Below are 27,705 nucleotides of genomic sequence, written 5' to 3' on the forward strand. Positions count from 1 at the left end.
AACGCTAGCACACCACTCTTTTTTTTTTAAGTACCACAGAACACATTGCAATTCTTGAACTAGTAATATTTCAATAAAATTCAAGTGTACATTCTCCTGAAAGGTTTGAATGAGTAAGAGGTAGCACAAGTGACAAGATGGCAGGAAAATGTGGCAAGACTGTTCAATCTCTGTCATTACTTGATCCTCAAAAAGCAAATCAGACAAAAAATAGCTTTGTATTTAAATAAAGTTATGAGTATCACTTTTATAGCATTAGAAATGCTGTACTGTTGCCAACTTATTTAGCTGGGTCACTGCTGTGTATCTGGGTCACAGGACAACCACTGGGTTTTAGGCAGGAAAAACAAATGTAAGGAAATCATAATACAGCATATATACAAATGAAAGTGCTGCTTATATTAACAGAATACAGATACTGGATGGAAAAGTTTACTGAAGAGTTGGCTCAAAAGAGGATACATGTACAAGGTCTAAGGAACAACAGTAGCCGCAGTAACTACAGTAGAAATAGAATGAACTAAAAACAAGCATGTTTTAATCTGTGACCATTATATCGAATCTGTACAGTAGCAACAGCAATCCACTTGATAAAAACCCACAAAAAGAGATAAATCACTTTGAACAATAAACAAGAGAAGTTATTTTCTTCATGCCAAATTTTTGTGAACACTGATTAATCTACAGTGTACAAATACATCATATCAAATCAAATACATCATATCAAATACAAACATATATACCACATGCAGTAGTGAAAACTATGTGGCTAATAAATTAAGTCATGATATACCTTCGGTTTCACCTGCAGGCTGTCCATCAATTTCTATCAGCTAGTGATTGAAATGGAGTGATGCCTTGACTCCCCTGAAGTTAACAGCAGGTTTGCCACCGACTTCAACAAAGACAAAATTTCATCCACTGTGCTTCAAACTGCTGCCATTAAAACCCCCCCTCAATGTTTAAAAGGAATATTCATTTCCCCCTAATGTGTGATTTCTTCCAAAATTACTCTGGCCTGAGGCCTAGGATAAGCCACGTGTAGTCCTAGAGAGATGACATATTTAAAGTCAGATATATAAAACTGTAAAGGATTGGAAATGGGACCATTATAGACCCAAAAGGAAAACTCTGGGTTTCCTAATAGAACAGACAGTGCTTGTATGTAGCTTTGGAAGACGGAGAAATAATAAGACTTAAAAGCTCTTATACTTTTGTGCATAAAACAAATATTTTGACAGGTTTTAAAAACATTTTAGTCATTTTTCCTCTTCCTCTGAAACTTCCATGTAATGAGGTCATCTAGCTTTACAGGCAGAAACAGACAAATGGGAAGGGGAAGGGCAGGGGGAGAAGGAAGTTTTGTTTTTTAAACACTGATGCTATCTGAAACACTTCTAAAATACTTTTTTGTAAAAGATATGGCACATATGGAATATACTATGGCACACCATAAAGGTTTATCAACACTTATTTAGGAAGAGCTATTTAGTTTTGTCATGGCTCTGCTACTCTTTAATGAGGGAGCCAGGCATGTTAATTAGATTTCTTTCACAATGTAACAGTGCCTACAGTGTTTCTCTGTTTAGTTGTTACAATGTTTCTGCATGCATTTCCCCTTACAAACAGATTTCATAACTGTCTACCTAAAGCTTCTGTAAAGTTCCCATTTGGTAAATAATTCAGTAACTGCTTCATAATAGAGCGTGTATTTCTAGACAATTAAATTAGCAATGAAAAAGGACCCATCAGAGGTACAAAATGATAAATTATTGGCAACCTGAGTGAAGGCCTGGAAATAAGCCTGTAATTAAACCCTTCCACTCCACCACTCCTAAAATATGTATTCAGGTTGTTCACAATGGTACAATACAGACACTGAAAAGATTTTTATGATGTTTAATGTCCAGTGCTTTATCAAAATATAGCTTGTCTTATCAATTTTCATTCAGATCCAGTCACAACAGAGTCATCTGGGCCATCTAGAATACAAAATATCTTTGATAAGCTAAAGAAGGCACAGATATATCAATACGCAAACATTTTCAAGAAATGTAACAGAAATTCCTAGAAAAGTTACAGCAATTTAACTGTTCCATACTCATGCAAAATGATTGAAACTTCATTTAAAAGTCCAAAAAGTATTTGGGGTAATCTTTTTTTTCAAGCTTCTAAGTCCCATTCTCAAAAGGAACTTGGGGCCAGATCCAGATCAACTTCACAGGCACCTCTATTTAGGTGTCACAAAGCCTAATATTAAGATGGCATGCTCTATGTTTTAGGATGATGCTCTAAATTGAAAGAGGGAAGTGCCTATAAAAAGAAGCATCCTAGGTGCCTTCAAATGCAATCCAGAGCACATAGCTGTGGAGCAGACAGGTGGCTACCTCCAGCCCAGTGATCCTCAACTAGCATGATGTAAAATTCTTTAAAGGGAGTCCTGAGCTGTGAGGAGATAAGTCAGGTGTGAGGAAATAAAATAGACTGGGCGCATTTGCATATGCAGGCACACGCACTTGCAGGAGCTCAGATAGCAGCAGGACAAATTTGTGCCAGAGATTTGTGCCTCAGCACATGTGCCTGAACGTGCTCTTTTGTGTGGGGCAAACTCTGCCACTTGGGGCAAACTGACCCTGCCCAGCTCTTCCTGGGTCTTCCACCAGGGGGAGCTAGAGGCTGAGGCCAACACCTCTGCTGGCCCCAGCAGTATAAAGAGCTGCCCTGGCAAGCAGCTCAGGGCTACTTGCTCTCAGGAGCTTCTGTCCCAGGCACTTGGTATCTCGGGACACTAGCTTCTTATGCCAGCTGGACTGCTGAAGCAGCTCTAATCTAGTGGCCCCTGCACCCTCTACCCACTGCAGCAATCTAGCAGTGGGGACTGCTGCCTGGCTGTGACCTGCTGCCACCTGCAACAGCATCCACCCCTAGACCTGTGGGACAATGGCTGCGCACCTGCTAGACCCAGATGGGGACCACACGGCCACCTGGGCTGTGGTATGGGCACTGCAGAGCCTCCTGCACCTCTGGGCCAGCTGCCAGCGGGCCATGGCTGCATAGTTGGCCTTTGTGCGACACTGCTGTCATGTCTTCTGTTGCCCCACCTGCCATCTGGACAGCTATCACCTGGAAGATGTGCTTGTTGTGATGGCCCACTTTGAACTGTTAAAGCGTATCTGCCTGGCCCCAAATGACCAGGAGGTCAGCTATCTCGTCTTCCCTTCAGCTCCTCTGCCCAGGTCCTGCCACTTGCCTCACCAGCAAGGATCCTGATGTCCCATGTTTAAAAATGGTAAATTCTCTGATAAAAAAGCCCAGATTCTCTCATTAAAATACCTCAAATCTGCATTCTTCTGTGATTAAAATGAAATGCCACTATATATAGAGAGCAGTTGGGCAATATTTTATTGATATATTTACCATTTTAAAACAATCTGAAAGCTTACTAGTGCCTCTATCATCATAATTAAACTAATTCTAAATATCTACATACTTTGGTGTTTTCTTTTGGTTTTTTTATCATAGAAAAATCAGAGTTGCCTCTGCTCCCTTTGCTCATCAGGATGTGGGGCACTGAGCAGCACTGAGATCCCAATGCCGTCCCTGCCTTGCACCTCACTCCTGACCTGCAGCCCCTGCCTGCCCACTCTAGCTCTCTCCTGGCAGCAGCTCTGCCCCATCACCAAGACACGAGTCCATCAGCAGCTGTTCCACCTGCTGCTTTGTGGCTCAGAGCCATGCCAGCCCTTGCTGTTCTACTCCCTGAGCCTGTGCCCAGCGACCTCCATGCCGTGACGGGGAAGCCCTTGACTGGGTCTCAGGGACTGGGCTGGGGAAGCCCCCTCCTTTCCAAGCTGGCTTCCACCTGCATAGGCTGCTCTAGGGGTGCAAGGGGGCTCTAAGCCCAGCTCTGGCAGCCTCTCCTACCCAGACTGCGCCCCCACCCCAATTCTCTCTCATACACACCCCTGCTGCCACCTCTAGCCCTCCTCCCTGCCCATCACACCCCCTGAGTGGTTCCTGGGACCAAGAGCTCCCCCCAGGCTGGGGCTGCATGTCCCAGCACTGGGGTGGGCACAGGGCAGGGCTGCAGTGTGGCAGTTGCCCCTGCAGCAGCAGCTCTCATCAGCAGGTCCCATCCTGTTTGGTGGCTGGGCACACAGTGTGAGATTTGCAAGGGGGGAGGGGGGATTGTGGGCAGGTTGGTGGAGGGGTGGCTGTGAAGTTTGTGGGGAGGTGTGGGGTTTGTGGGTAGATTGTGTGGGGTTTGTGGGCGGGGCATTTGTGGGGGTGGTTTGTGGGTGGATTATGAGTGTGAGGGGACTGTGTGGGAGGGGTGGGTCTCCCATCCACCCCTCTGCATGGCACACAGCCGCCCCAACAACAGCAGCTTCTAGCAGCAGGACATCGGGGCACTCATAGCCTGCTGCTGGCACAGACCCCCAGCAGCATGTGGGGCGCTGCCTGAGTCCCAGGGGCTCCATGTGGTGCATGGAGACGGCTTGGTCCGCTGGCGTGTGCCTCGCTGCCACCCAGGGCTCCTGGCACTGCAGACAGGACCTGTGTGCCATTGGGCTGGGTTGGCTCCTGCCTAGATATTCACTAGATATTATAATATCTTTTATAATAAAACTGTATTTTAGCACCACATAAAGTAAATATATTCCTTTAAGGAATAGATAAATAAAGGAGTGATGGTTTTAAGAGCATCAGGCAGAAAATTAGCTTTACTTATTTTAGCAATGAAAGATGGAAGTTATTGATTAGACTTTACAGATAAATAAAAGGGTACAAAAATTTTGATAGCAGATGGCTTTTATTGTAGCAGAAAAAGATAAATGTAATCTAATGGTTAAATACTTAAGTTAGACAAAAACAACTGGAAAATAAAGAATGTATTTTAATAGAATGGAAACTTTAATCACTTACCCAAGAACCCAGTGATTTCTTCATCACATAAAGTCTTTAAATTATGGATGTCTTTTAAATAAATATTTTTAGCTCAACTGGAAATTTGGGGCTTGGTGCAGAGTGAAATTCTATGGCTTCTGTTATGCAGAAGACTAGATCAGCTGTTCATAATATTCCCTCCAGCCATGATAACATATACATTACATCAGGGGCAGGCAAGATGCGGGCCCGCCAGGCCATTCTATCTAGCCTGCGGAGCCCCTAAAAAATTTAGAAAATTAATAGTTATCTGGCCCTGGCTCTCTGTCACGTGGCCCTCAATGGCTTGCCAAAACTCAGTAAGCAGCCTTCTGCCTGAAATAATTGCCCGCCCCTGCATTACATACTCATTTGAACAACTATCATCTAACCCAGGAGCAGGCAATTATTTCGGGCAGAGGGCCACTTACTGAGTTTTGGCCAGCCATAGAGGGCCACATGACAGGCAGCCAGGGGCAGATAAATATTAATTTTCTAAATTTATTATTTATTATCCTGCGGGCCAGACAGAATGGCCTGGTGGGCTGCATCCGGCCCATGGGCTGCATTTTGCCCATCCCTGATCTAACCCGTATGTAGGCAAAGCCTTTATTAATATCACAGCCAGGGTAAGTACTATAGAATATGGTTCCTTCTTGACAACTGTAGGGCCCCTGGCCAGACATACAGGCAAAGGCACAATGGGATAGGATGCATGATCCACACAGCCATGCTTCTTGCCATGTCACACATGCATGGCAGGAGATGGGGTTAAGCATCTCCATCAAGCCATACTGCTGGTGCAGGGGGAGCCTGGGATCATGGTGAGGCTCCTGTGGCTGGTAGCCCTGTCAGCTTATCTAGGTTCCCAGCCGTGGGGGTGCAACTGGCTATATTACTGGTGTGACGGAAACCAGCCATAAATTTATTACACATTTGTATGATTACAATTACAATTGTAATTTTGCCCCATTAATTTTGTGGCTTATTCCTTGTTTTATGATGCCATTGATTTCCTTAATGTGTGACCAAACTACAATTTAAGGTGTGATTAACTGGTTAATCAAATCTTAAGTGCAACATGATGGCAGGTTTACTAACTTTTTTTTTTATAATAATCTGAAAATAAGATCTTGGGTATAAAAAACTATCTGGTTAACTATACTTAAAACATGAAACATATCAGAGGTACAGCTACTTTATGAATAATACCAGAGTTGATGGTGATAAGAAAATACACTCACTAATATACAGGAGATGATAGTAGATGCTAACCAAGTGATAATAAAGGAAAAATAATCTGAGTTTTCTGTCCAACATGACTAAGAATAAACCCTGTTCCTCTGTAAAGATCCAGGGGTTTACTCTTGTACAGTCCTATAGACTTCAATAAAAGTGAAGTCATATGCAGTACTAGCAAGTTTTTAAATCCCTGTAGTATGCCTAAACATAAAAATAGAAAAGATATAAAAGGGTGAGAACTGCAAGAAAGATATGTTCATACTATTTCCTACAATGTGAGATATGCTGGTATTAAATATTTGGGGGAAACAGTTATTTCTTTTAAATGCTAGACTGGGCTTTAAAACAAGGAGAACCTTGAGCTGTTCATACTCAACCTCTGTCTTAGTGGTTGTTTATCAAAAATCAAGCCAAACAAAAATATAGAATTTACTGTATTCAGTAGCCAACTACTAATTCTTTTAAGACTGAAGAACAGGAAGAGAACTCTTGCATGATGGGTGCAGCATTTCTCCAGATTTGGCATCTGTATTATCAAGGAATATTCATGTGTCTTTATTATTGCAAGAGCTTCTTTTGAATTATAACATTTTTATCAGACTTATGAATGGCATCTTATCCTTTTGCCATTGTCTGGTTGTCTCCTTATCCTGTTGCTCAGTTCTTTTTTTGGACTTTATGCTTTGATTTTTTTAACCCTATATAGCTTGTCTAAAGGGAAAGGGAGATTCTTACATATCTCAATGCACTGAAAATGTTGCAATACAAAAATACAGATATGATGGCTCCAAAATACATAAATGGGAAAAAAGTAACAATCAATTTTATACACTTCTATTTACGCCAATTCAATTTACAGACTTCTAGAAAGCTAAGGAAAATATTACGTAGTTGAAGATGACAGTAATGAAGACAGTACTTGAATTCCCACTCTCCCAGGCAGGGAGGGCTAGAAATCGCCAGCAGGGGCTTATCTCTAATGCCCTCTAGCTCAGGGTTGGGGGTAGGTCAGGCCAGGCTGGGGTGGGTGGAGAGTTGCTTAGCAATCAGAGTGCACCTCCTGCATGAAGGCACAGGTTTGCAGAGGGGAGCGAGGGCTGGGGCTTACAGAGGGGCCCAGCAGGCTGGACGGAATTGCCTGGCTGGCTGGATTTGGCCCGCAGACCATATTTTGCCCACCCCTGACCTAGAGGCACACCTGAACCTTTTATGGCCCTGCCTTTGCACTATGGATGCATAAGCATTCATGCAGAGACTATGAATGCTTGCATATAATGTGTACCTGACTAAGTCCAGAAAGGCTGGGAGGAATGGAGGAAGAAGACCTACTACCTGGGTTCCAGGCCTCAAAATAAAACAAGCTTAGCCTTAGCACAAAAAGAAGGACTAGCCAAAGTACCTGCAGCTTTCAGTGATTTCACCTGAATCTCAGTTAAGTGCTCAGCTCCTTTGTCAAGCCCAAGACTCAGTTGTAGGAACAACAATGCTGTCCGTGAGATATATATAACAACAGAACCCAGATAATGTACAGCCAGCTGGTTTGTGATCTGCTTAGTTCACAACAGTTGTCAAATTAAAGAGGAGCTGCTCAGCTGTTTGCTTCAACTTATTTCAAAGGGCATTGGTTCTCCAATCAGCTGGAGCTCATCAACCATCTTACAGAGCTGATCAGAGAAGCAACACCCTTTGAAATAAAAACTGCAGCAAACAGCTGGAGTGCCTCAGTAGTCCTGCGCAGCTGTTCGCTGCAGGTATACATACCTCCAGATCATCCACAAGTCATCTTTGCAGAGAAGCAAGAAATTATCTAAGTTCTATTGTATCATCTTATTCAGACATTCTTCTGCACTCTGAATTTCTATTATTTACCGTGGAGTAAACTGGAATCTTCTCCTTTGGTCTTGATGTCCTGGTCGGTATCCTCTACCTAGGAGAGATCAGAATAATGTATTTTTCCCTTAATATTTAAGGAGAAAAACAAATAATTGGTGAGAGTATTTAAAAGCCAGTAGGAATAGCTTGAAAGCAGACCATTTCCCTGTCTCTCACTGCAACATGACCTCACCATTTTCTATTCTATATACCTTCTACAGTAAGTAATTACTCTGGTATACAATTAAGACTGACATTTTTAAATTTAGGAGGCTATCATTAATAATGGAATTGCTTTTCTTAAAGTCATTAGTAAAGTTATCTGCACAGTTTGTGTACTTCTAAATACTAGCCCAGCCAATTACTTGGAATTGTACATTGTGTAATCGTACAGAATGATCTGCATAGCTGATTGTGCAAATTAGGTAAAGAACAATGTGTTACTTAGAACTTTTCCTCATAGCAATTATACTGCTTTTACCTGTATTGTAGTTTTATCCTAAATTTACAGATATAAATTGTACTGAAATAACAGTTTTTAAACTGGCATAACTGCAACCTTATTGAGAAACAAAACTGCTTTAATAACGTCAGTTTCCATAGGCATAAGAAAGGTTGGTAGACCAGCCTTTACCTCTGCAATATAGTCAGGTCCTGCTTATGCAAAAGTTCAATTGGCATTCACCAGAATTAATGTGTAAAGTGTTTATACAGTGTTATGAAAGAGATGATTAATGGATGGATACAGTTTATTTTTTTTAATTAAGTTTTGTATAGAGGCAGAGTAAAGGTAGTTTGAAATTAGCTTGTCTGTTGGTTATTGATATTTTTTTCCTGCTTGTTCAAATGAGTGATAAGGGTAGTGACACCACTGTTTATATAATCTATGTTTGTGATTTCTGTAATTCTTAATGTTTGTTTTATTTTTACTGACGCATGCAATGGTACAATTTACTCTGGTTTTGATTTGCATCTGACATCTGAAATAGCAATTATTAAGTTTTGTCTAGGCATATGCTATGTGATCCTGTCTGCATAGAGCTGGAAACTGTGTTACCCTAACCAGTTTAAAGTAGGTTTAAAACTGGTTTTAGATAACTTAGTTGATTAAGATCAAACTATGTTCAATGCATATTTAGCAACAGTTCTCTGTTTTAAGCTCTATTTTTAAAACAGAAAACTCAAAAACAACAAAACAATATGGATAGGAAAGTTTGCAGCAGACAGAGGATGAAAGCCATACCTAGGATGCCCAAACTTTGCTTTTCTACATGCTACTTTGGCAGCATGTTTGAAGCCTGAAGGTAAAATAGGTGAAAAATGGAGCCTGTAGATAACTTGTATGCATAGCTGTAATCTACTGACTCTACAATTCCCAGAGGGAGATGAGGGGCTGTCCTGCTAAGGAGATTAAACCCTCATGCCCAAATTTGGTGAGGCTACCCAGTGTGGGGGGATGAGGCTCCCAGAGGGGAGAGGTGAAGGGCTTCCCTTGCCAGGGTCTTTAAACCCAGCACCCCACAGCTCTGGCACAGCTTCCAGGTATGAGGAATCAGAGGTTCATAGAAGGATGACTGAAGGGCTAATGACGTTAAACCCTGCACCCATGGTTTAAAGTCCCAGTGAGGAAAGCCTTTCAGCTACCACCACTGGGAACCTTTGGTCTTCTGCGCCTGGCCAGCCCTGCCACAGCTGCAGGATGTGGGGTTTAAAAAGTCTCAGGGGAAAAGCTCTCAACTGGACATTAGGCTGACAATCAGCTGACTGTTGACTCCAGCCCTGGGAGAGCCAGGGGTCTCAAACTCACTCAGGGCTTTCCTTGCCCCAGCCCTAGCCCCATGACAACCCTGAATCATATGAAGATTGTGGGGACCTGGCTTTCAACTTACTGATGCAGGAGGTGCCTGGGATCAAGATCCTGAGCTCCCCCTGCACTGACAGGAAGAAAGGGCACAATTAGGATCTGATCACACCACCTGCCATACATGTGTAATATGGCACGAAGCACAACCGTTGGGATCCCAGATCACAACCCAGGGTGACTTTACATGAATGTGTCCTTGAAGCCTTAGCCCAGGGGCGGGCAACTATTTCGGGCGGAGGGCCGCTCACCAAGTTTTGGTGAGCTGTTGAGGAACGCGTGGGTAGCCTAGCCCCTTGACAGGTGTCCCGTTTCCTGGTCGCCATCTTGGGACCGAAAGTCCTGCCCCTAACCTCTGAACTTTGCCACCGGAAGTCCCTCCCCTTGCCCCTAGAAGTACTCCTTTGAGGAAGAGGGTTTGCCGTCTTAGGGGAAAAAAACCAAATTACATACTAAAAATCAAAACCCCATAATCATATATTTTAATTAAAAAAATAGTTTTGTCTTGATTTGTGTGCGTTTGTGGTGTATATGCAGAAGTGATTGAATATGGGGTTTTGTGGGGGGGGGGGTGTGTATGGATGGGGGTATGGGAGCCGCGTAGTGCAGAGTGGCTGGCTGGCTGGCAGGAAAGTGGGGAAAGCAGCAGGGGGAGTGGAAGCCAGTGGGAGCATGGGACCTGCACCAGCAGAGCCCAGAGCAGGGTGGTCAGGGCACAGGGGTCTACGGAGCTGGGCTGGGCTGCACCAGCAGGGAGAGGGGGGAGCTGACCCCTGCTGGCCAAGACTCCTGTACGCCTGCTGCTCTGCTCTGGACCCCGCCGGTGCTGGCCCTGGGACACCAGTGCGGGCCCCATGCTTCCTCCCCGCTGCTGCTGGCTCCTGTGTGCCTGCTCATTTCTCGTGCCCCCGCCCCAGCTCCACAGTACAGGCTGGGAGCAGTGCGCAGCCCCGATCCCACATGTCCCATGCTCGCCCGTCTGGATTGAACAGTGGTGACAGGGAATAAGCTGGCCCTCAGTGTGGGGAGAAAGTGGCCGGTCCCCCTCCCTGTGGCTGAAGCCGTATACTGCAGCCACTTGGAGCCTCTGTGGGGCTGCCTGTGACTGCTCTCCATTGCCACTGCTGTCCCACAGGGTGGCAGTGACATGGCAGAGAAGCAGAACAGCCCTGTGTGGGCTGTGATTGGCTGCAAAATGGGGTGCTGGGCATGGGGAAGGGGAGCAGCCACTTTCCCCCTGCACTGAGGACCAGTTTACTCCTCGCAGGCAAGTGCAGGGTTGGGGCTGCGTGCTGCTCCCTGCCCATATCATGGGGCTGGGGGACTGGGAGTGAGCGGGCAAGAGGGAGCCAGTGGCAGCCAGGTGGGAATGCACAGCTTGTGCTGGTGTCCCAGGACAAGCACCAGTGGGGTCGGGCAGGGTAGAAGGAATGCAGTGCCAGGTCAGCACAGTTCTATGAAGCCAGATCAGCTCCCCCCTCTCCCTGCTGGGGCAGCCCAACCTGGCTCCACAGACCCCTGCCAGCCCACACCCTGCACCCTACTGCCCTGGTCTAGGCTTTGGTGGTGCTGGCCCCAGGACATTGGTGCAGGCCCCATGCTCCTGCTCACTTTCACTCCCTCCCTGCCCCAGCCGCCACTTCCCTGCCTGCCTGCCAACTCTTGGCTGCATGCCCGGATTGTGGGGCTCAGCAGGAGCCAGCTGAGCCCTGAGGACTGGGGCAATCCCCACAGTCCTCCCTTCCCTCCCCTAACTTCTTACCTGAATTTCCCGGGTCAGTGCAACCACGAACTGCCCCACAGTCCCAGGCTGGGGGGCGGGGCTGGGCAGAATTTATAAATTATTCTGCACCCCCAAGAGCCTATATAATCTGTTTTACATGATCCCTGGGCCTTCTGGTGCTCGATCCCATACTGATGTCTTCTGCCACTAATGGTAATGTCACTACAACCTACTTCCCTCCTGGGCCACTGTACTGAGTTTCCTTAAAATCTCTCCCCTGCTAAATCAAATTGTATTGCTGATGAGTGATTTAAGGTCAACTCCTGCTAAAGAAGACCACAGCTTATATGTAGAGATCTCCTGGCTCCAGTTAAGTAGAGGCCAAGATTTTGATCCAGCAGAGCACCTAAGCATATATTTACATTTTAGCACATAATTGATTTATTGGATTATGACTTAAGTTAGGATTGGAAACTAAAGACTTTTTTTTATGCACTGAGGTATACTTTTTTAACTACTAAAACTTCCAAAAATTTTTACCTGGAACAAGGCATGGAAAGTTTTGGCTCCGCATAAAGGAATTTTTCAGAAAGTGATAAGCATGTGAAAGCTCCGAGCTATAATACAATTTGTACATAATCTCGTAGGATTAGCTTCTGCTGATTTTAACACACTGATTTAATGCATACAATGCAGTTTTTCTACAGAATAACAGTTTCTAATGTATTGGATTTCTTTTTTACCTGAAGGTTGGGACTGAGAACCATAAGGCTGACGCCCTCTCCACTGAGATCCCCTGTTCTGATTACAGTATGGAGGAGCAAATGAAGTTCTGTGCGCTTGCTGAAAACTAGCACCCCTTCCTCTTCGGTGCATTTCTGAAGAATAATATGTGCAAGTTGATATTGAATGTATACAGAATGTAATGAGCAAAGTTACAATCTCTTCAACATTTTGAGCAAATAACATTTTAAGACAGATATGCTGCAATATTTATGGGCAGTTTTGATTACCTTAAATTAATTAGCTTCCCTCTCATAGTTAGTCCATTACTTCTCATTCTGTGAACATGCTCACAGCTGAGTTTCCATAACAAGAATCTTAGAAACCATGGTGAAACTATTCTGGTGGTAGATAATAGCACAAATTTGGTTATAACAGTTATTAAAAAGAATAATAAATCTATCCATGTCAGAGGCTCCCATCATAATGGAAACAAGTCAGCACAATTCTAAAGCCATGGCAAACACTAATATAGCTTGATTCTCTGCCACTAAAAAGGTCTTATTTGGTTGTTTGAATGCGCTTCCATGAGACCTTTGTTATATACCCAGTATCAGGTCTTAGAAATATATGTGCTCACAAAACTCTGCCCACTTTTTAACAATGGGACAAAGAGATGTAGAGATAAAAAGTCAAAAAGCCAGTAGAGAAGACAAAATTTATGCACAAATCTAATAGTACTGTACATATTAAAGTTATCAAGAAGTTAACATCTGCTTACATAAAATAAAGCCCCCCAAAACCAACTTAAAAAAGAGAAGTGAGAAAGATTCTACTTGCATTTGTGTACAAATCTGATAAATATCCCAGGTATCGCTTATTAGGTTGATAAGACCAGCAGAGATTTGCATTTCATAAATAAATAGGTACAAAAACTAATAGTCTAAAAACAGTATTTTAAAATGCATATGTTGCCATTAAAATGATGACAATTAATAAGCTTTAAACAGAGAAAAAGTGCAAAGTATTTTCAAGCATCAACAAGCTCAGAGTGCTCTCTGAAAAAATAAATGTATTCTCTGAATCCTTCAATGTTACTATGCTGAAAAATTGTTCCTTAAAGCAGAATGGGAAATCTTGAGTCATCTAACCACTACAGGGCACAAATGACTACTTACTAAGTAAAAGAACAGTGTTCTAACAATAAATATTATTATGTTTACAGTATACACAAATCTTATTAACCACAAATGTAGACGGAAACATTACTTGATTCAGTTCTGGGTAATCATAATCATAGAACGTCCTGGGATCAGAATATTTTTTGTCGAATTCTTCCTACCAGTTGTATCAGCAAGTTCTCTTGAGGCTGACAGACTGCCTAAAAGGACACTGCTGCTGTTGAAAAGTTACAGATAACATCAATATATTAGCTTTCCTGGGAATTAACATGATGCCAACCTGCAATAAATCCATCTCCCCGCTGTCTGCTCTGAATTGTTCTGTTCTTCGCCATACAAGCTTTGCAGATGAGCGACTTCAGATTCTGGAACTGTGTACATAAAAATCCCTGCAGACAGTGGGCATAACATTAAAGTCTGAAGTAGGTTCTCTTTTTCTTGTTAAGAGTAACAGGAATAGACTGCTTCAATAGCAGTCAAAACTATTTGGGTAGTTCAGCCTTGTATCTATCTGAAAGTGCAAGACTTTCCAATCTGTTATTCCCCAGAAACAAAGTTAAAATATATCATAACAGAGAAGACTTTTGTGGGAGTTGTTTTGTTTTCTCTCTTTCTTGGTAAAGTTTGCTTTGATTACTCATGTTATAAACTGCTTTGTCTCTGCAGACAGATCTGACTAGATCGAGTCTGGTGCATAGATACGTGGGTTTTTTTACAGAGACGAAAAATTAATCAGAAGAAATCAAATCTATGTATTTTACTCAAGACATCCCAGCAAAAAAATGCATGATAATTTTGGCAATATTTTAGATAGCTGTCAAGCAACAGAGATTTGAAGACTTGAGGGGATTAGGCACCTCAAATTTGATCAGCTCCTAAAATTTTACCAACATCTATCAGTTTTAATTCGGGGCGAGAAGAAGGATTGTGATTGAACTGATGTAGGGGCTTTGGTTACAGGCTGCTTGAAGAGTCTCACAAGGATGAACGGACTTTTAGGGCCCCTCTAGACATTCAGGTAAAGGAGCGATAGGATGTGATGAGTGATCCACACAATCACACCTTTTGCCATGCTACTTGTACATGGCAGGAGGCGTGATTGTGGGATCCAGGATCAGATCATATCATGCTTTAAGTGCCAGTGCATGGGGAGCCCAGGATCACTATTGTGGGCTCCCCCTTCACCAGCATATCAGTAACAAGCCGCCATAGCTGGGAGTCCTGCCAGTTGATAAGACTGCCAGCTGACAGTGCCCCACAGATTGTTGTAGCTTCAGCAGCTGACAGGGCTCCCAGCAGCCGGCACATAGACCCTGCTACACATGCAAATTAAAGCTAGACAGAAACCAGCTATAAAGTTATTACACATTTTCCAGCTCTAACTTCAAGCTAGTTGGACCTTTTTAAGGCATGATAGTTAATTCGCATATGTAGTCAGTTTAAATTAACGGTACAATTAACCAGGTAATTGCATAATACATGTAACATGTGGAGGGGGCCTCTCTCAGGGAAAAAAATCCCTTCAATAAATAGAAGACTCTTCCCTATGAATGACTACTTGATTAGGTGAAAACCAATGATTGGCAAGACAGCCATTGATTACAGAGGTTTTACTAACTTACGGTAGAGCTCAAATCACTGAAATCCAGTGAATATTCTGAGCAAATTTTCAAAGCTAGGAAACCTGTCTAGTGAAATAGCTTTATTCACAATTTGTAGATTTATTTTTCCACACATCCATTCATATTTTGTGAATAACTCCCACTAATACTAATGGGAAAACCCTCTTACAGCATTCTTGGGAGAATAAACTCAGAATGTGATTACGAAGACTGCTTGAAAGTCATGATATGACCAAAAAAGGGAGAAAACATACAATTCATGCTGAGTCTGTTAGTTGTTTTTAATTAAAAGAAACAGATCATGGACATACTCCATAAATGTGAAACATAATAAAACACTAACTAAGTGATAAAATCATTACTCCTCTGTTTTATGACGCTATTATATCCAATTTCTGTGTGGATAAACACATTTCATTATTGCTATGGAAAATCGGGCTAGTATAATAACAGTCTATTAAAAAAGCACCATATTTACCCAAATCAGGAGGACTTTAAGATGACTCCTCCTCCCTATCCCCACAATAATTAGATTCTATGCATGCAAAATTATATATTTGTTATAGTTTTCCACATAAAGAACCTAATTAGTGGAAGGTTGTCTTAAATTCATCCCCCACACCGCTGTGGTGCAGAAAGCAGCGACAGGAGGGTGGAGGGTTAGAGGCCAGACCCCTACCCCTTGCTCCCCCACCTCTTGTCCCCCCTCCATACCTGTCCTCCACCATGCGCCCCCTTGCCCTTTGCCTGTACCTGACCCCCTACTCCCTGCTCCCCCCTAGAGCTTGCCTACCCCACACACTACTCCCCCCCTGCCCACACCCCTTACCTTCTGCTGCAACTCTGCTCTGGATTGGGGCAGTCAGTAGAAGTGGTTGCCCCACCTGAACTACTCAGGGAGAAGTGGCCATAGTTCCCAGCCAGGCTCGGTTATGGCTGGAGGGATCAGAGCTGGAGCACAATGTAAGGGAGGATGCAGGGGGTGAAGGAAGCAGGAGGTAGGGAGGCAGGTACAGACACGGTGGGGGGCAAGGCTGCAGTTTTTCCCCTCCCACCACAGTCTCTTCTGCAATCCCCCTGGCTATGTGGTCCTTCCCCTGCCAAACATGCCATTCCAGTCCAGGGCAGGCAGTGGCTCAGCTCTGGCTTCAGGCCAAGGCAGGGGGCCAAAGACAGAGTTGAGCCACTGCCCGCCCTAGGCAGATACTCGAATCCAAAATGAGGCTTCTTTCCACCCCCCTGCTGACTGAGAATGGGGAGGGGAAAGAACTCGTCTTGAATTTGAGTAAATACATTGATATCTTTTACAATTTTAATAGAAACTTAGATCTAAACCGTTTTTTAAAAACAATCTGTAGTGGCTGTTAAAGTTACTTTGGGCTGCTCTACACACAGACTAGCACCAAAATGGTTAAAGCACTTTTTATTTTCACTATTATTTCTGGGGAAGGTGGGCCAATTCTTAGCACGTTCAAGAAATTACAAGCTCACAGTCTGCCTAGATCACATTCTGTATCTTGACTGCCATTTACCTAAAGCTGGTAGAGTTCAAAAACAACTCTAACTTGGTCTGGCAGCAGGAAGTTCTACAACCAGCACTCCCAAGTCACCAGAGCACGTGCATCTCCACAGTTCTGCACAGCTTCATTAAGCAGCTGGGCTGCCAAGGTGCAAACTGCAGAACAGGAAGGGACTGGAACAGCTAGCTCAGGCATGGAGATGTCTTCACAAACTTTCAGCTTGCTGCTGGGCAGTACCGAAAGCCTCAGTCTAGTTAAATGAGGTTGAGCAACCCTGTTGGTGGAACATGATTTTTGTCATGTTTCATAGTGTAGAGTAAGTCTGAAGTTACAAGGAGCCCTCTAATTCATGCAGTAATGACACGAGACCCATAGAACTTAAAGGTTGGTGGAATGAGAAAGAATCAACTTTTTTCTACTACTTATCTTTTCAATATCAAAACAATATTTGTAGAATAACTTCTTCCTAATACAATGCTGTAGCTCATAACAGATTATCCACGAAGTCCATGGACAGACTGTTCAAAAAGTGTGCAATGGTCTTGGCTTTCAGCACTACAGAGGGTTCTGCCAGAACTAAGTACCAACAGTATCCATAAGGCTAAACTTATAATAGTAGAAACACCCAATTGCATGTTTGTTGCCTTGCCAATGTCCTGTTAAACTGGCATCTCTGAAGAATGCTTCTAAAAACAGATTCTTGTCTTTCAAATTGAAAAGTTGGAAAACTATTTTATTAGTCTGGGAGCTCTCCCCACTGCCATATATGTAGTGTAAAACTGTAACTAAAAAGGAAAAAGATATTCAAACTACTCTAAAAATTCCAGGGTCTAGACTGACTCTTTCCACAAGAGAATGGTTCACTTAAGGTATGTTTAGACTAGAATATAAGATTTTGGTTTTTTTTTTTTAAAGCCTTAGTGAAGGCAGGTTAGCTACTCAAACTGAACCTTCACCCTCCTTCCAGGTTTTTTTATCTCAGTCATCCAGACCACGTGAAAATATAACTTACCCTGTTTACACAAGGGTTTTAAAATGTTAGCTAAAACATATTAACTAATACACTGAAAAAGTAAAAATCTCCAAGGATTGACCATAATCTAGATATATTTTTAAAAGTTCTTCATCTACTTGGGTTCTACCCAGGTTTCCAAAAGAAAAAATGACAAGTATTTGGGTTCCCCAGCCATTTTTTTGTGATTATACAGTTTCACATTTTTTAAAAAGTTCTTCCACAGATTTGTAAAGGACCCATACAAACGGCAGGAAAAACTATCAGCCTAATCCAAAACCCACTAAAGTCAATGGAATGATTCCCATTGACTTTCATAGGATTTACATAAGGCCCTAATCCTGATCTACAGCTGGCTCATGATTAGTTGCAGCCATGTTGGTCTAAGGACACAGGCATGAAAGGTTCTTTGAGTAGATGTGGTATCTTTTATTAGACCCACTGAGTAGCTGGGAAAAAGTTCTTGAAGGGTGACTGCACCTGAAACCTTACCAAGAACTTTTTTTCTAACTACTCAGTGGGTCTAATAAAAGATATCACATCTACTCAAAGAACCTTGCCTCCTCATGATTAGATGGACACTTATACCATTGTGATGAAGATATGTGGGTCTACTCATGTAGTCAGTTCCAGAACTGGAGTTTACGTGGCTACAAAAAACAGACTACATGAAAACTATTGTGTAAAGCATGAAGTAAGACAAATGACAAAACAATATAATTTATTTTCTAATCCCTTTGATGAAAATCTTGCTTCTCTCTTAGATGATACTTGTAGTAACAAGGTAAAAAAAAAAAGTATGATTTCTAGAGAGCGGTGAGTAAAATTTTCAAAAACACCTAAGGGGGTTTTGGAATTTAAGCCCCACATTCAAGTTATACAGACATGTAGAAGCTTGAGACACAATGACTTTAGCTGAGACTTTGGGCACCTATACATGTGCCTGACACCTGCTCCAACACATTCTAATTAGAATGCACTGGAGCAGACTCAATCGATTAACCGAGTCTAATTAGAACACTCCAGCAGCCTCAGCGTCACTTGTATTCAGTTGCATTCAAAATGGTAGCAAGGGTGCTTTAAATAAAGTTCGTTGAACGAGCTTTAGTTAATGCATCTGCGCTGCTATTTTGAAGTACAGGACGCTACATGCATGTGATGCTGCAGGCATTTTAATTAGGGTGGCTCCTGAGATTAAAATGTCCCTCCCTGCACCCTGAAGCATATATATAAACATGCTTAGGTTCCAAACTGCTTAATATATAAACTGTTGAAAATGCCATTTAGTACCAGATTTAAAATATTTAGGTGATAAAGAGGCAGGATGGTACCTAGTAGGAATTTTCAGAAACAGCTAAATATCTAAACTTCCAGTGATTTCACATCCCACTAGGTACCTACTTACATCTTTAGGTACATAAATACCTTTTAAAATGTGCCCCTTTGAAAGTCTTACCCAGTACTTTTCTTTAAGGAATTTTCATTAATGTCCCTGAAATGTCTTGCAAAACTTTTAGCATCAGAAACTGCTATGTATTTTTTAACTCTTATACTTTTGGAATGAATAACCATTTTTGTACCTTCTTATACTATTATTTTTGGAGCAGTGAAAACAGGAATAAAAGTGAAATTGTAATCCCAATACTCTCAATATTAATTCTGCTTTAATAGAAATTTTGGCAGGGGAGGTGTACTGGGGACAAGGAAGGGAGAGGAAAAGAAGGGGAAAGAATCAAATGGGACAAATGATAACATCCATTTTAAAATTAAAATGTTTGTAGTTGATAACAGTTGTATGTAGGAATGTTTGTAGTCTCCAAGTACAAATGGGATGGAGATACTCACATTGCCTTCCAAAAGCTCCTCCAAAGAACACCCTCTGTGTGACTGCCGATATTTCTCTTGAAAAAGCTTTCCATCAAACACCTTCCAAGGCATGAAATCGTCCATGCTGAATGGAGAGCCACAGGCACTATTGGCCATAATCAAAGTTGCAAGACCACGAATAAAGATAGCGCCAAGCTGTACAGCTCTAGAGTCCACTTGCACAAGCTGTTGAAATTAAACAAACACAAAAAAATTTAATATAGTATATTAGCCATATAATTTTGCTATATGTCACAAATGTTACCAAATGCAAGCCATCTCTGTACCACACAATAAGAATGCTTCCTAATCCCAACACTAGGGGAATTGTGACATTGCTGCCTCGTGCCCTCCTCCTAGCTGCTAACAATCTTGTGCAGCATTTATCATGATTTTCTGAATGATATACTGAGGTTTTTTATTCACTAAAATGAAGGAAGTTGTTAACATTTCTTTTAAAGAAATCAGAGGTTAAGTCCCACATTCAAGTTTACACTTAAAACCAAAACTAACTCCATGGAAGACCAAAGAAATAAGTACTGTTATTAGATTCTTTATAATACTTCTCAAATGTTGGCAGTTGTCAAAAAGGGAATTCTTTCACTGGAATTCAAAACTTTAACTGAAGTGATGGTGTGATTCATTGACCTTCCATAATTTGATCAAATGGGAAATGTTATCACATTTGATGGATACCATACAAACTGTAAGATTTAGAGTCCAAGGTTAACTATGCTCAAACTGTAGAAATATTTTAAACACTGCAAGATTTCCTCTGTCAGTAGTCCAAAGGCCAAATAACTTCTTTTCAAAATGAATTTCTTCAGAACAAATACTGGAATGGGGGAGACATCATCCAAAAAACACAAAGTGACCCTTAAACCTTGCAGCCAGGATAAACTTGTTGGGAGAGTTTTAAACTCCTGCCATGGCAGTGTATGGGCAGTCATAAAAGACCTGGATCTAGCAAGGGAAAATTCCTCCAATTTGGCTATTTCCTAGGCAGTACAAGGCTGCTTGAAAAGGAATGCCTCCCCCCATAAACTCCAGCACAATAGTCTGCCAAGGTCAGGTAGGCTTCTCAGCAAGATGGCCATTGATATAGCAGTTCGTCAAGGCTGCCATAATTTAAAGCAGATGCTATGGCTGTATAAGTTACACATATGGGCAAAATACAGACATTTGGGGGCATTACTCAATCTATTCAAAATGGCATGGGGGGCAGGCAGGCAGGAGGGTTGGAGGGGCTGAGGTGATGCCCCCCAGCCAACCCACACCCCCATGCCCTTTGCCCTTCCCCCCATGGGACTTGCTTGGCAAACACTGATAAAAGCAGCTGCACCTGGAGCAGCTTGTGCTATGGGGGTTGAGAGCACTGGCTGGGGGAGAGCAAGGGACTGTGGGGGCAAAAAACAGACCAGTGAGGGGGAAGGGGGAGTGAAAAGAGCAGCTCCTGGGCTGGGGCCAGTGGCTGGGTTTTCCCAGCTCCAGGGCTGTGCAGGAGAAGTGGGCAGAAGTTTAGTGCACCAGTTTGACCTAAATTGAATGAGTCTGATACTACATAGATCCAGGATTATCTTTAACTGGCTTCTGCAATCTTTAGACTGGTTTGTGTGCATGGAACTTCTGTTCAGTTACAGGTTTAGACTGATGCTGGTCACTGAGACTGGGTCTGTAAGTGTAAAGGTTGGCACTGGGATGAGCTAAGTTTAACTCAGGAGGCCATTTTGAAAGGTGGCTTTGTCCTTTGTCCTGTAAGGCTGTGAGCTTTTTGCTTGAAGTAAAAATAGAATCTCAACCATTCCCACTACAAAACTGTAGTGTATTACATTTGTGCAGTGCCTAGCATCTTGAAGGCCCACAAACTATGTGCACATAGCACCTCTGTACGTGAAGACTGGTAGCTAATACAGCACAGCATCAAGCACAGCTCTAGCGGGTCAACATTTTGGCAAAGGACAGAATAAAAATCTAAAACTAACAGAACCTTTACTGGCCACACAGAGCAATAAGACCTCAGTTTTCAGATCTCATTCAAAGAAGGCGTGCACAGTAAAGTATAGGGAACATAAGGCATCTAGTTCCATAGGATCACGGGTTTCTAAATAATTCAAACAAGTGTGGTAAGGGGTGGGGAGGGAGGCAAACTTCTTGGCAGGCATGCCACATGGTAAGCCATGCCCCTTCCCCAAGTGCTGCCATCCAAGTCCCTTCCCCTGCCTGATTTCACTGCTCTGCTGTCTCCCTGCCCAGTCAGCTCTTCTGCTCAGTCTGCTGGGTGCCGACACAGTGGCTGCATATGCCACTTGTGGCATGTGTGCTGCAATTTGGCTACACTGATTTATTCCATTATCCCCCAAACTGAAGGATACCACATCATATTCTCCACATGAAGCTGGAGATAAGAACCCGTTCTGGAGCTAAGACCTTGGAATAGTTAGAACTCAAGTAATCCGAGTGACGTGCTAAGGAAAGTATTTCAGTCTGCTGTAATTTTTTTGGATTTGATATAACAACTGAATGTGCAACATCAACTTTAAAATGAAACCTCCTTGGTTCTGATCGTGAAATAAAATTCCATGAGGCAGCATACAGAAGAAAATCCAATACTGAATCTGCAGTGCTCCACTTGAGGTAATCCTAATTCCAACTGGGAGATTTTTCTAGAATCCCTCCCCCCAAACTTTTAAATTCTGCAAGCATAATTATTCTGAATTCCAGTACACTAAGGACTACATAAAGCAAGTACCCAACATCTGAGCTTACAACAGAATGGCTATGCCAAACTAAAATTAGCCACAGACTCCGAGATGTACACAATGGCATATCATCCCCTAACAACAACACATGCCTTCACTATCATTATTCTGCTGATTCTTGATTAGTTCAGACAGCAAAAGAGAGAGAGAGAGATTGTATATTCCAGACTGTATATTTTGAAGTGTCAATTACTATCTTCTCTAGCTGAATTCCCAGTATGCGTGTTGCTGAAAACCAACTTTTGCAAACACAAAGAATATATCTTTCAAAAAACGTTCCAAGTAGAGCCAAGATAACCAGCAACGCATTTTAACTTGCTGAACTCAAAAAGTGAACTCTTGTCATATGTAAGGAACCTAATATCCTGTTACTCAATAGATCTGCTCCATCTGTGTGCTCTCATTTGTATCTGCTGCATTTAAGGAGCAAAATATTAGGGAGTAGTTTTGACACTGTGTGTAAACTAGATTCCATTCTGGCCCATTATGGGAACTGAAATCTGGCACCTGGACCTTACAACTTCTGAAATGTGTGCTTGACTTGAAGCACGTGCCTTGTCCCAAGGTCTTCAGTGGGAAAATTCACATCAGTGAAATTTAAGCACATGTTTGCAGAACTGGGGTCTGCATTTAGAAAGGGAGATCTTTATTTCTGCTGATGGTGCACAAGTCAGAAAATACATAACCTGACTTTGAAGTCATGGGCTGAGCTCTTAGCATTTGCTGTCAGAACAAAAACCGTCAGCTTACAATTCTATGTGCATATTTATTTTTAGGATAGAATCATGCTTTCTTAATCAAATGGCTGGGACATGTCCCCACTGTCAACAGTTTTAAAATGATGCCATAACACTTTGCGTAGAAGCGATCATTTATAGTTCCTCAGTTGATGAAATCATCAGCAAAGCTAACTGCACTTTATCATGCATCAGCAGATACATGACAAATAGATCCAAGGAGGTGAGACTTCCCCTCTTTGCCACATCGGTCAGACCGCAGTTGGAGTACTGCATCTGGTTTTGGGTGCCGTACTTCAGGAAGGATGTTGGTGGACTTGGGGGGGCACTCATATAGTTAGGGGCTTACAGGACAGGCCCTGTGGGGAGAGGCTGAGGGCCCTGGACCTCTTTAACCTCCACAAGAGAAGGCTGAGAGGTGATCTTGTGGCCGCCTACAAATTCATTAGGGGGACGCAGCAAGGCATCGGAGAGGTTCACCAGGGCACCTCTTGGGATAACAAGGAACAATGGTCACAAACTGACAGAGAGCAGATTTAGGCTAGATATCAGGAAAAACTTATTCGTGGTAAGGGTGGCCAAAATTTGGAATGAGTTCCCAAGGGAGGTGGTGCTCTCCCCTACCTTGGGGGTGTTTAAGAGAAGGCTGGATAGACATCTGGCTGGGGTCATCTGACCCTAGCACTCTTTCCCACCTAGGCAGGGGGTCGGATTCAATGATCTGTTGAGGTCCCTTCTGACCCTAGCATCTATGAGTCTATGAGTTGCTCTCTCCCTAAAGTAGCAGTCTAATATCTGAATAATTAAAAACGAAAAAGTAAATACCATATTTACTCCATTCCAAGACAAGGCTCTTTTACCCATTCAATCTGGGGAAATAAAAAAACTCATCTTAGAATGGAGTATTGGACCTTTCCATCCAGGAGCTGTGGGGAGCAGCAGTGGAGGAAGCATGACTTGGGCAGGGACACCAGTGGTGGTACAAAGGTTCCTGGTTCCACTCCCTGCACAGCCTTCCTTCCCCTGCTCCCCTCACTGGTCAGGAGTAGGCACTGTAGAAGGAGGTTCCTATGTGCTACTGCCCAGCCAAAGTCAGGCTCCCTGCACAACTGTTCCCTGCAGCACAGGCAGGAGCAGCTTTGGGGCTCCTTTCATGCCTATGTCAGCTGGGAACTGCAGCAGCACACAGATTCCTTCTTCCAATCCCTGCTCTGGCCAGTGGAGGGGAGGGGAGGAAGGACAGCTGGACAGGGAGCAGAGTTGGAGGGATGTATTTGTATGCTGCTGCCTCTGTCCCTGGTCCAGTCAGGCTCTGCACGGGGCAGGAGCAGTTCTGAGGCACCCTCTGCACCTCGATCAGCTGGAACAGCAGCAGAAAGGGGGTGTACCCAGACCACCACATCCCTTTGGATCTACCCCTGCCTGAAGGCAAGTGGCCTGGATCCACCTAGCAAGGCAGTGGACAATGCAGTGGCACCCAGCAGCCTAGCATGCAGCAGTGAGGTACCATGTGGTGCAGCATGTGGCAGCAAGTAAGCTGGTGAGGAGGCACCTGAAATGGCAGCAGCATGCAGCGGCAAGGAACCCAACAGTGCAGCATGTGTGGAGAAGGCATGCTGTGGTGGGGAAAAGGGTGCAGGCAGCAGATTACAAGGCCCGTTCACCAATGACTGGCCAAACATTAAATATACAGGAACCTAAATTCTGCAGAGCAAGCTACAGTGAGAAAACCCTCAGTAATCATCATGACAGATCATAGAAAAAAGAGGAAGTAGTGGTACAAATATGAAGATACTTAAAGCAGTAAAGAGAATGGTGAAGAGTGAGAATGAGGATGTATATGAAAATGACCAGTCTTAAATTGTAGGATCTAAGAGAGGAGAAGGGATTCACCAGGATAGTCTGTCCAGAACCTAACAGAAACTAAGGTGATGTTTATTGACTTTATGACTTGCTAGTTTTTGTCAGAAGGTCTGTTTATAATACATGATAACAGATTTAAATTTGTCAATGTGCAGAACCCAATTATTGGGGGGTTGTCTTGAATTCAAGGTCATCTTGGATTCAGGTAATCTTAGTATCTTTATTGTATGTATATTTTAACTTAGGTTTTTTAATGTCTGAAGTGAAATGAAATGAGGTATCTGGAGCATATTTAACATGTTAGTGAACGCATCTTTTCCTTTCCTAGTCTGACTCTCTTAGTTTGTGCATTGAGAGACATGGAGAAAAAAAGAATGAACGGAAAAACTTAATTATCAGACTACACATAAACATCTTTAACAACCTATTGCATCAGAAGCAATACATATAATGATCTGGGCACATGTTTTGCTGTCCAGACTTCTGGATACTACTTCTAGTACTGCCATTGTGTGGTATTTGACAAGTTCTACATTATGCTTCATACCATTTGTAATCTGTAGATAAATAATTTGACCTCTCTCAGGAAGGACATTGTGAGAAACGGTGTCTATAATATTTGGTGCATTTCTTGCATAGATGGTGGTGCTGGAGTGCAGAACATTACCAACTGTCAAAACCTCAAGCTGGTTTTTAACATTTAAAAGATTAATAACGCTCTGATTTGTCTTGCAGGGAAAACTGAAAGCAGTTCAAGACTGTATCAGAAAAAATTCTGGTTTTACATTTATTTTTCAACATGGCAAAGCTTCCATGTTGCTGTAAGCAGTTTTCAAGTACAGAGATTTGAGGCTTGGGGGTCTCTGAACACAGTACCATCATTATTGATATGAGCGTTGACAGTGACCAATGACTGAACATGTATGAAGACTAGAGCTATTTCAGCAACTAATACAGCACTTCACCCAGCCATGCCTGACACATGCTAATGGAAAAGTTAAAGGAAGTTTATCATACTGCTGATAGTACTAGACTTGCTTTGTAGGAAGAGGACTTGACTCTCTAGAGATGTCAATCTCACACTTGCCCCACACATTAAAGTTAGCAGTTGAGTCTTTATTTTAAATTAAAACTGGAAATCAATATTGGCAAAACTGAAGATACAGCTTCCACAATGATTTCTGTATTTAAATAAGGCAGGAAATGCATTAACTCAGGAGCAGTTTCTATTTTCGATGTCTGCCAATGATAAACAAAGAAAATCAAAGCACAGCGAGTCTGCGACAATGAGCCAATGCACATGGCAAACCACAGACTGCCTTTGCCATGGGAATGTTCACAACTGCTTGGTGTCAGCCATGCAAAGACGTCACTGTGAGAAGTAGAAAATTCCAAAAGAAAGGGCATTGTACCCTAGAGATTACTTCTTATTGGAAATTGTGTCTGCTTTTGACTGTTTTTTTTTAATATTAGGACCCCAGTGAATGACACGAGATACACTCCTGTAATCTTGCTACTGCTGCTTCTACTACCCTACTGTTAATGCTACCTATATGAAGAGGACAGGGAGTTTGTGAGAACTGCTCCTACTGCACCAGCTGCTTGTAATGTGATTCTGCTGCTTCTTCACAATAGCACTTCTCCACCTCAGGATATTTTCAGTAAAAAGATTATTTCATCCATTTGCTAACAAAACTGAAGCCCGAAAAGTGAACTCAGAGTTCATCTTCTTTCATTATCATTATATAATTGAGGTTTTTGACATAGATCTTGGGAGGCCTGCTCCTAAACCACACTGCATAATATAATTTTAGAAAGAAATATGAAAATGCTACAGCACCCAGAATCAGTGAGGTGGGAGACTCATTAGTATAACACGAGCAATGTCTTTCCTGTAGCCATTTTAGAATAGTTTCCTCTCGTGTCTTTTCTCAGATATGCAGGCACGGATCTCGACTTTACTTACACTACAAGGGAACTCGTGTGGACAAAGCACTGAGCTCTTGTAGAGCCCCACTGACCTCTGAATGCCTGCAAAGGCACACAAAGTGAAGTTTGTGCCATAGATTATAGGTCATTCTAAAGATGTTTGACTGTTTTTTGCTTTTTTTTTACTCTTTCACCCACCTTGCTCAGAGGGAAAGGGGAACAGATAACTAAATCTTGGATTTGATGGCATACTTCCAGTTCAGCCAGGATCAGCCACATGAACCCCAGAACCAAGTGCTTTTGTCAGAGTCTTTGCTACTGCTGGTAATAAGAATATGGAGAAACAGTTATGGGGGAGAAGAACCTATTGAATGACATGGGATGAATTTTAAGTCCTTCCCTAGATAAAAAGAAAATATAGTAACATCTTTAAACAAATATTTATATGCTTGCTGAGCTGCTTAGATCAACTCTATTAAGAAGATAAATGAATTAAGTTCTGAATTTATTAAACTTAATGCAGAAGCAGCAAGTTTCCATCCAGCCACATTAAAGGGCCGTTACATGGTAGTAGATATTTTCCTTTTCAAACTTTGAGAATGCAAATGTGTTTTCAAGATTTTAAATGCAAGAGATCTGAAAACAATCTCCTTTTGCATGTGTACACATGCGATCTGATTGCACAGATGAAGACTCCTGCCTATGCCCTTAAAAAACCTGTACTGCAGGTCTGTGCACAGCTGACAGAACACACAAAAAACATTTATTCTAAGGGGTTTTGTGGATGGAAATTCTAACATAGGTGTCCAGATTTTAGCATAGTTTAATATTTGAAAACATACTTCAATACACACATACCATTGCATATA

The 27,705-nt window shown here is 42.5% G+C and overlaps 1 protein-coding gene across 3 annotated transcripts in view; it reads right to left on the reverse strand.

The window, feature by feature from the left end:
* Window positions 1-410: 410 nt before the first annotated feature.
* The window catches only part of FAM120B (family with sequence similarity 120B), an 85,120-nt gene continuing 57,825 nt past the window's right edge, over window positions 411-27,705 (reverse strand). For 2 of the 3 annotated variants that reach the window (XM_019549907.1, XM_019549906.1), the window contains 5 exons: window positions 19,528-19,734; window positions 13,809-13,917; window positions 12,368-12,502; window positions 8,038-8,095; window positions 411-1,982 (listed from right to left, as the gene is read on the reverse strand). In XM_019549907.1, coding sequence (XP_019405452.1) covers window positions 1,970-1,982; window positions 8,038-8,095; window positions 12,368-12,502; window positions 13,809-13,917; window positions 19,528-19,734 — 522 coding nt within the window. In that variant the 3' untranslated portion in view covers window positions 411-1,969. Of the gene's footprint in view, window positions 1,983-7,929; window positions 8,096-12,367; window positions 12,503-13,808; window positions 13,918-19,527; window positions 19,735-27,705 lie in introns of all 3 variants that reach the window. The other variant, XR_002103697.1, reaches the window with a different exon arrangement.

The sequence above is a fragment of the Crocodylus porosus genome, unplaced genomic scaffold, assembly GCF_001723895.1.
Source record: "Crocodylus porosus isolate Cpor-Errol unplaced genomic scaffold, CroPor_comp1, whole genome shotgun sequence".
NCBI lineage: Eukaryota > Metazoa > Chordata > Crocodylia > Crocodylidae > Crocodylus > Crocodylus porosus.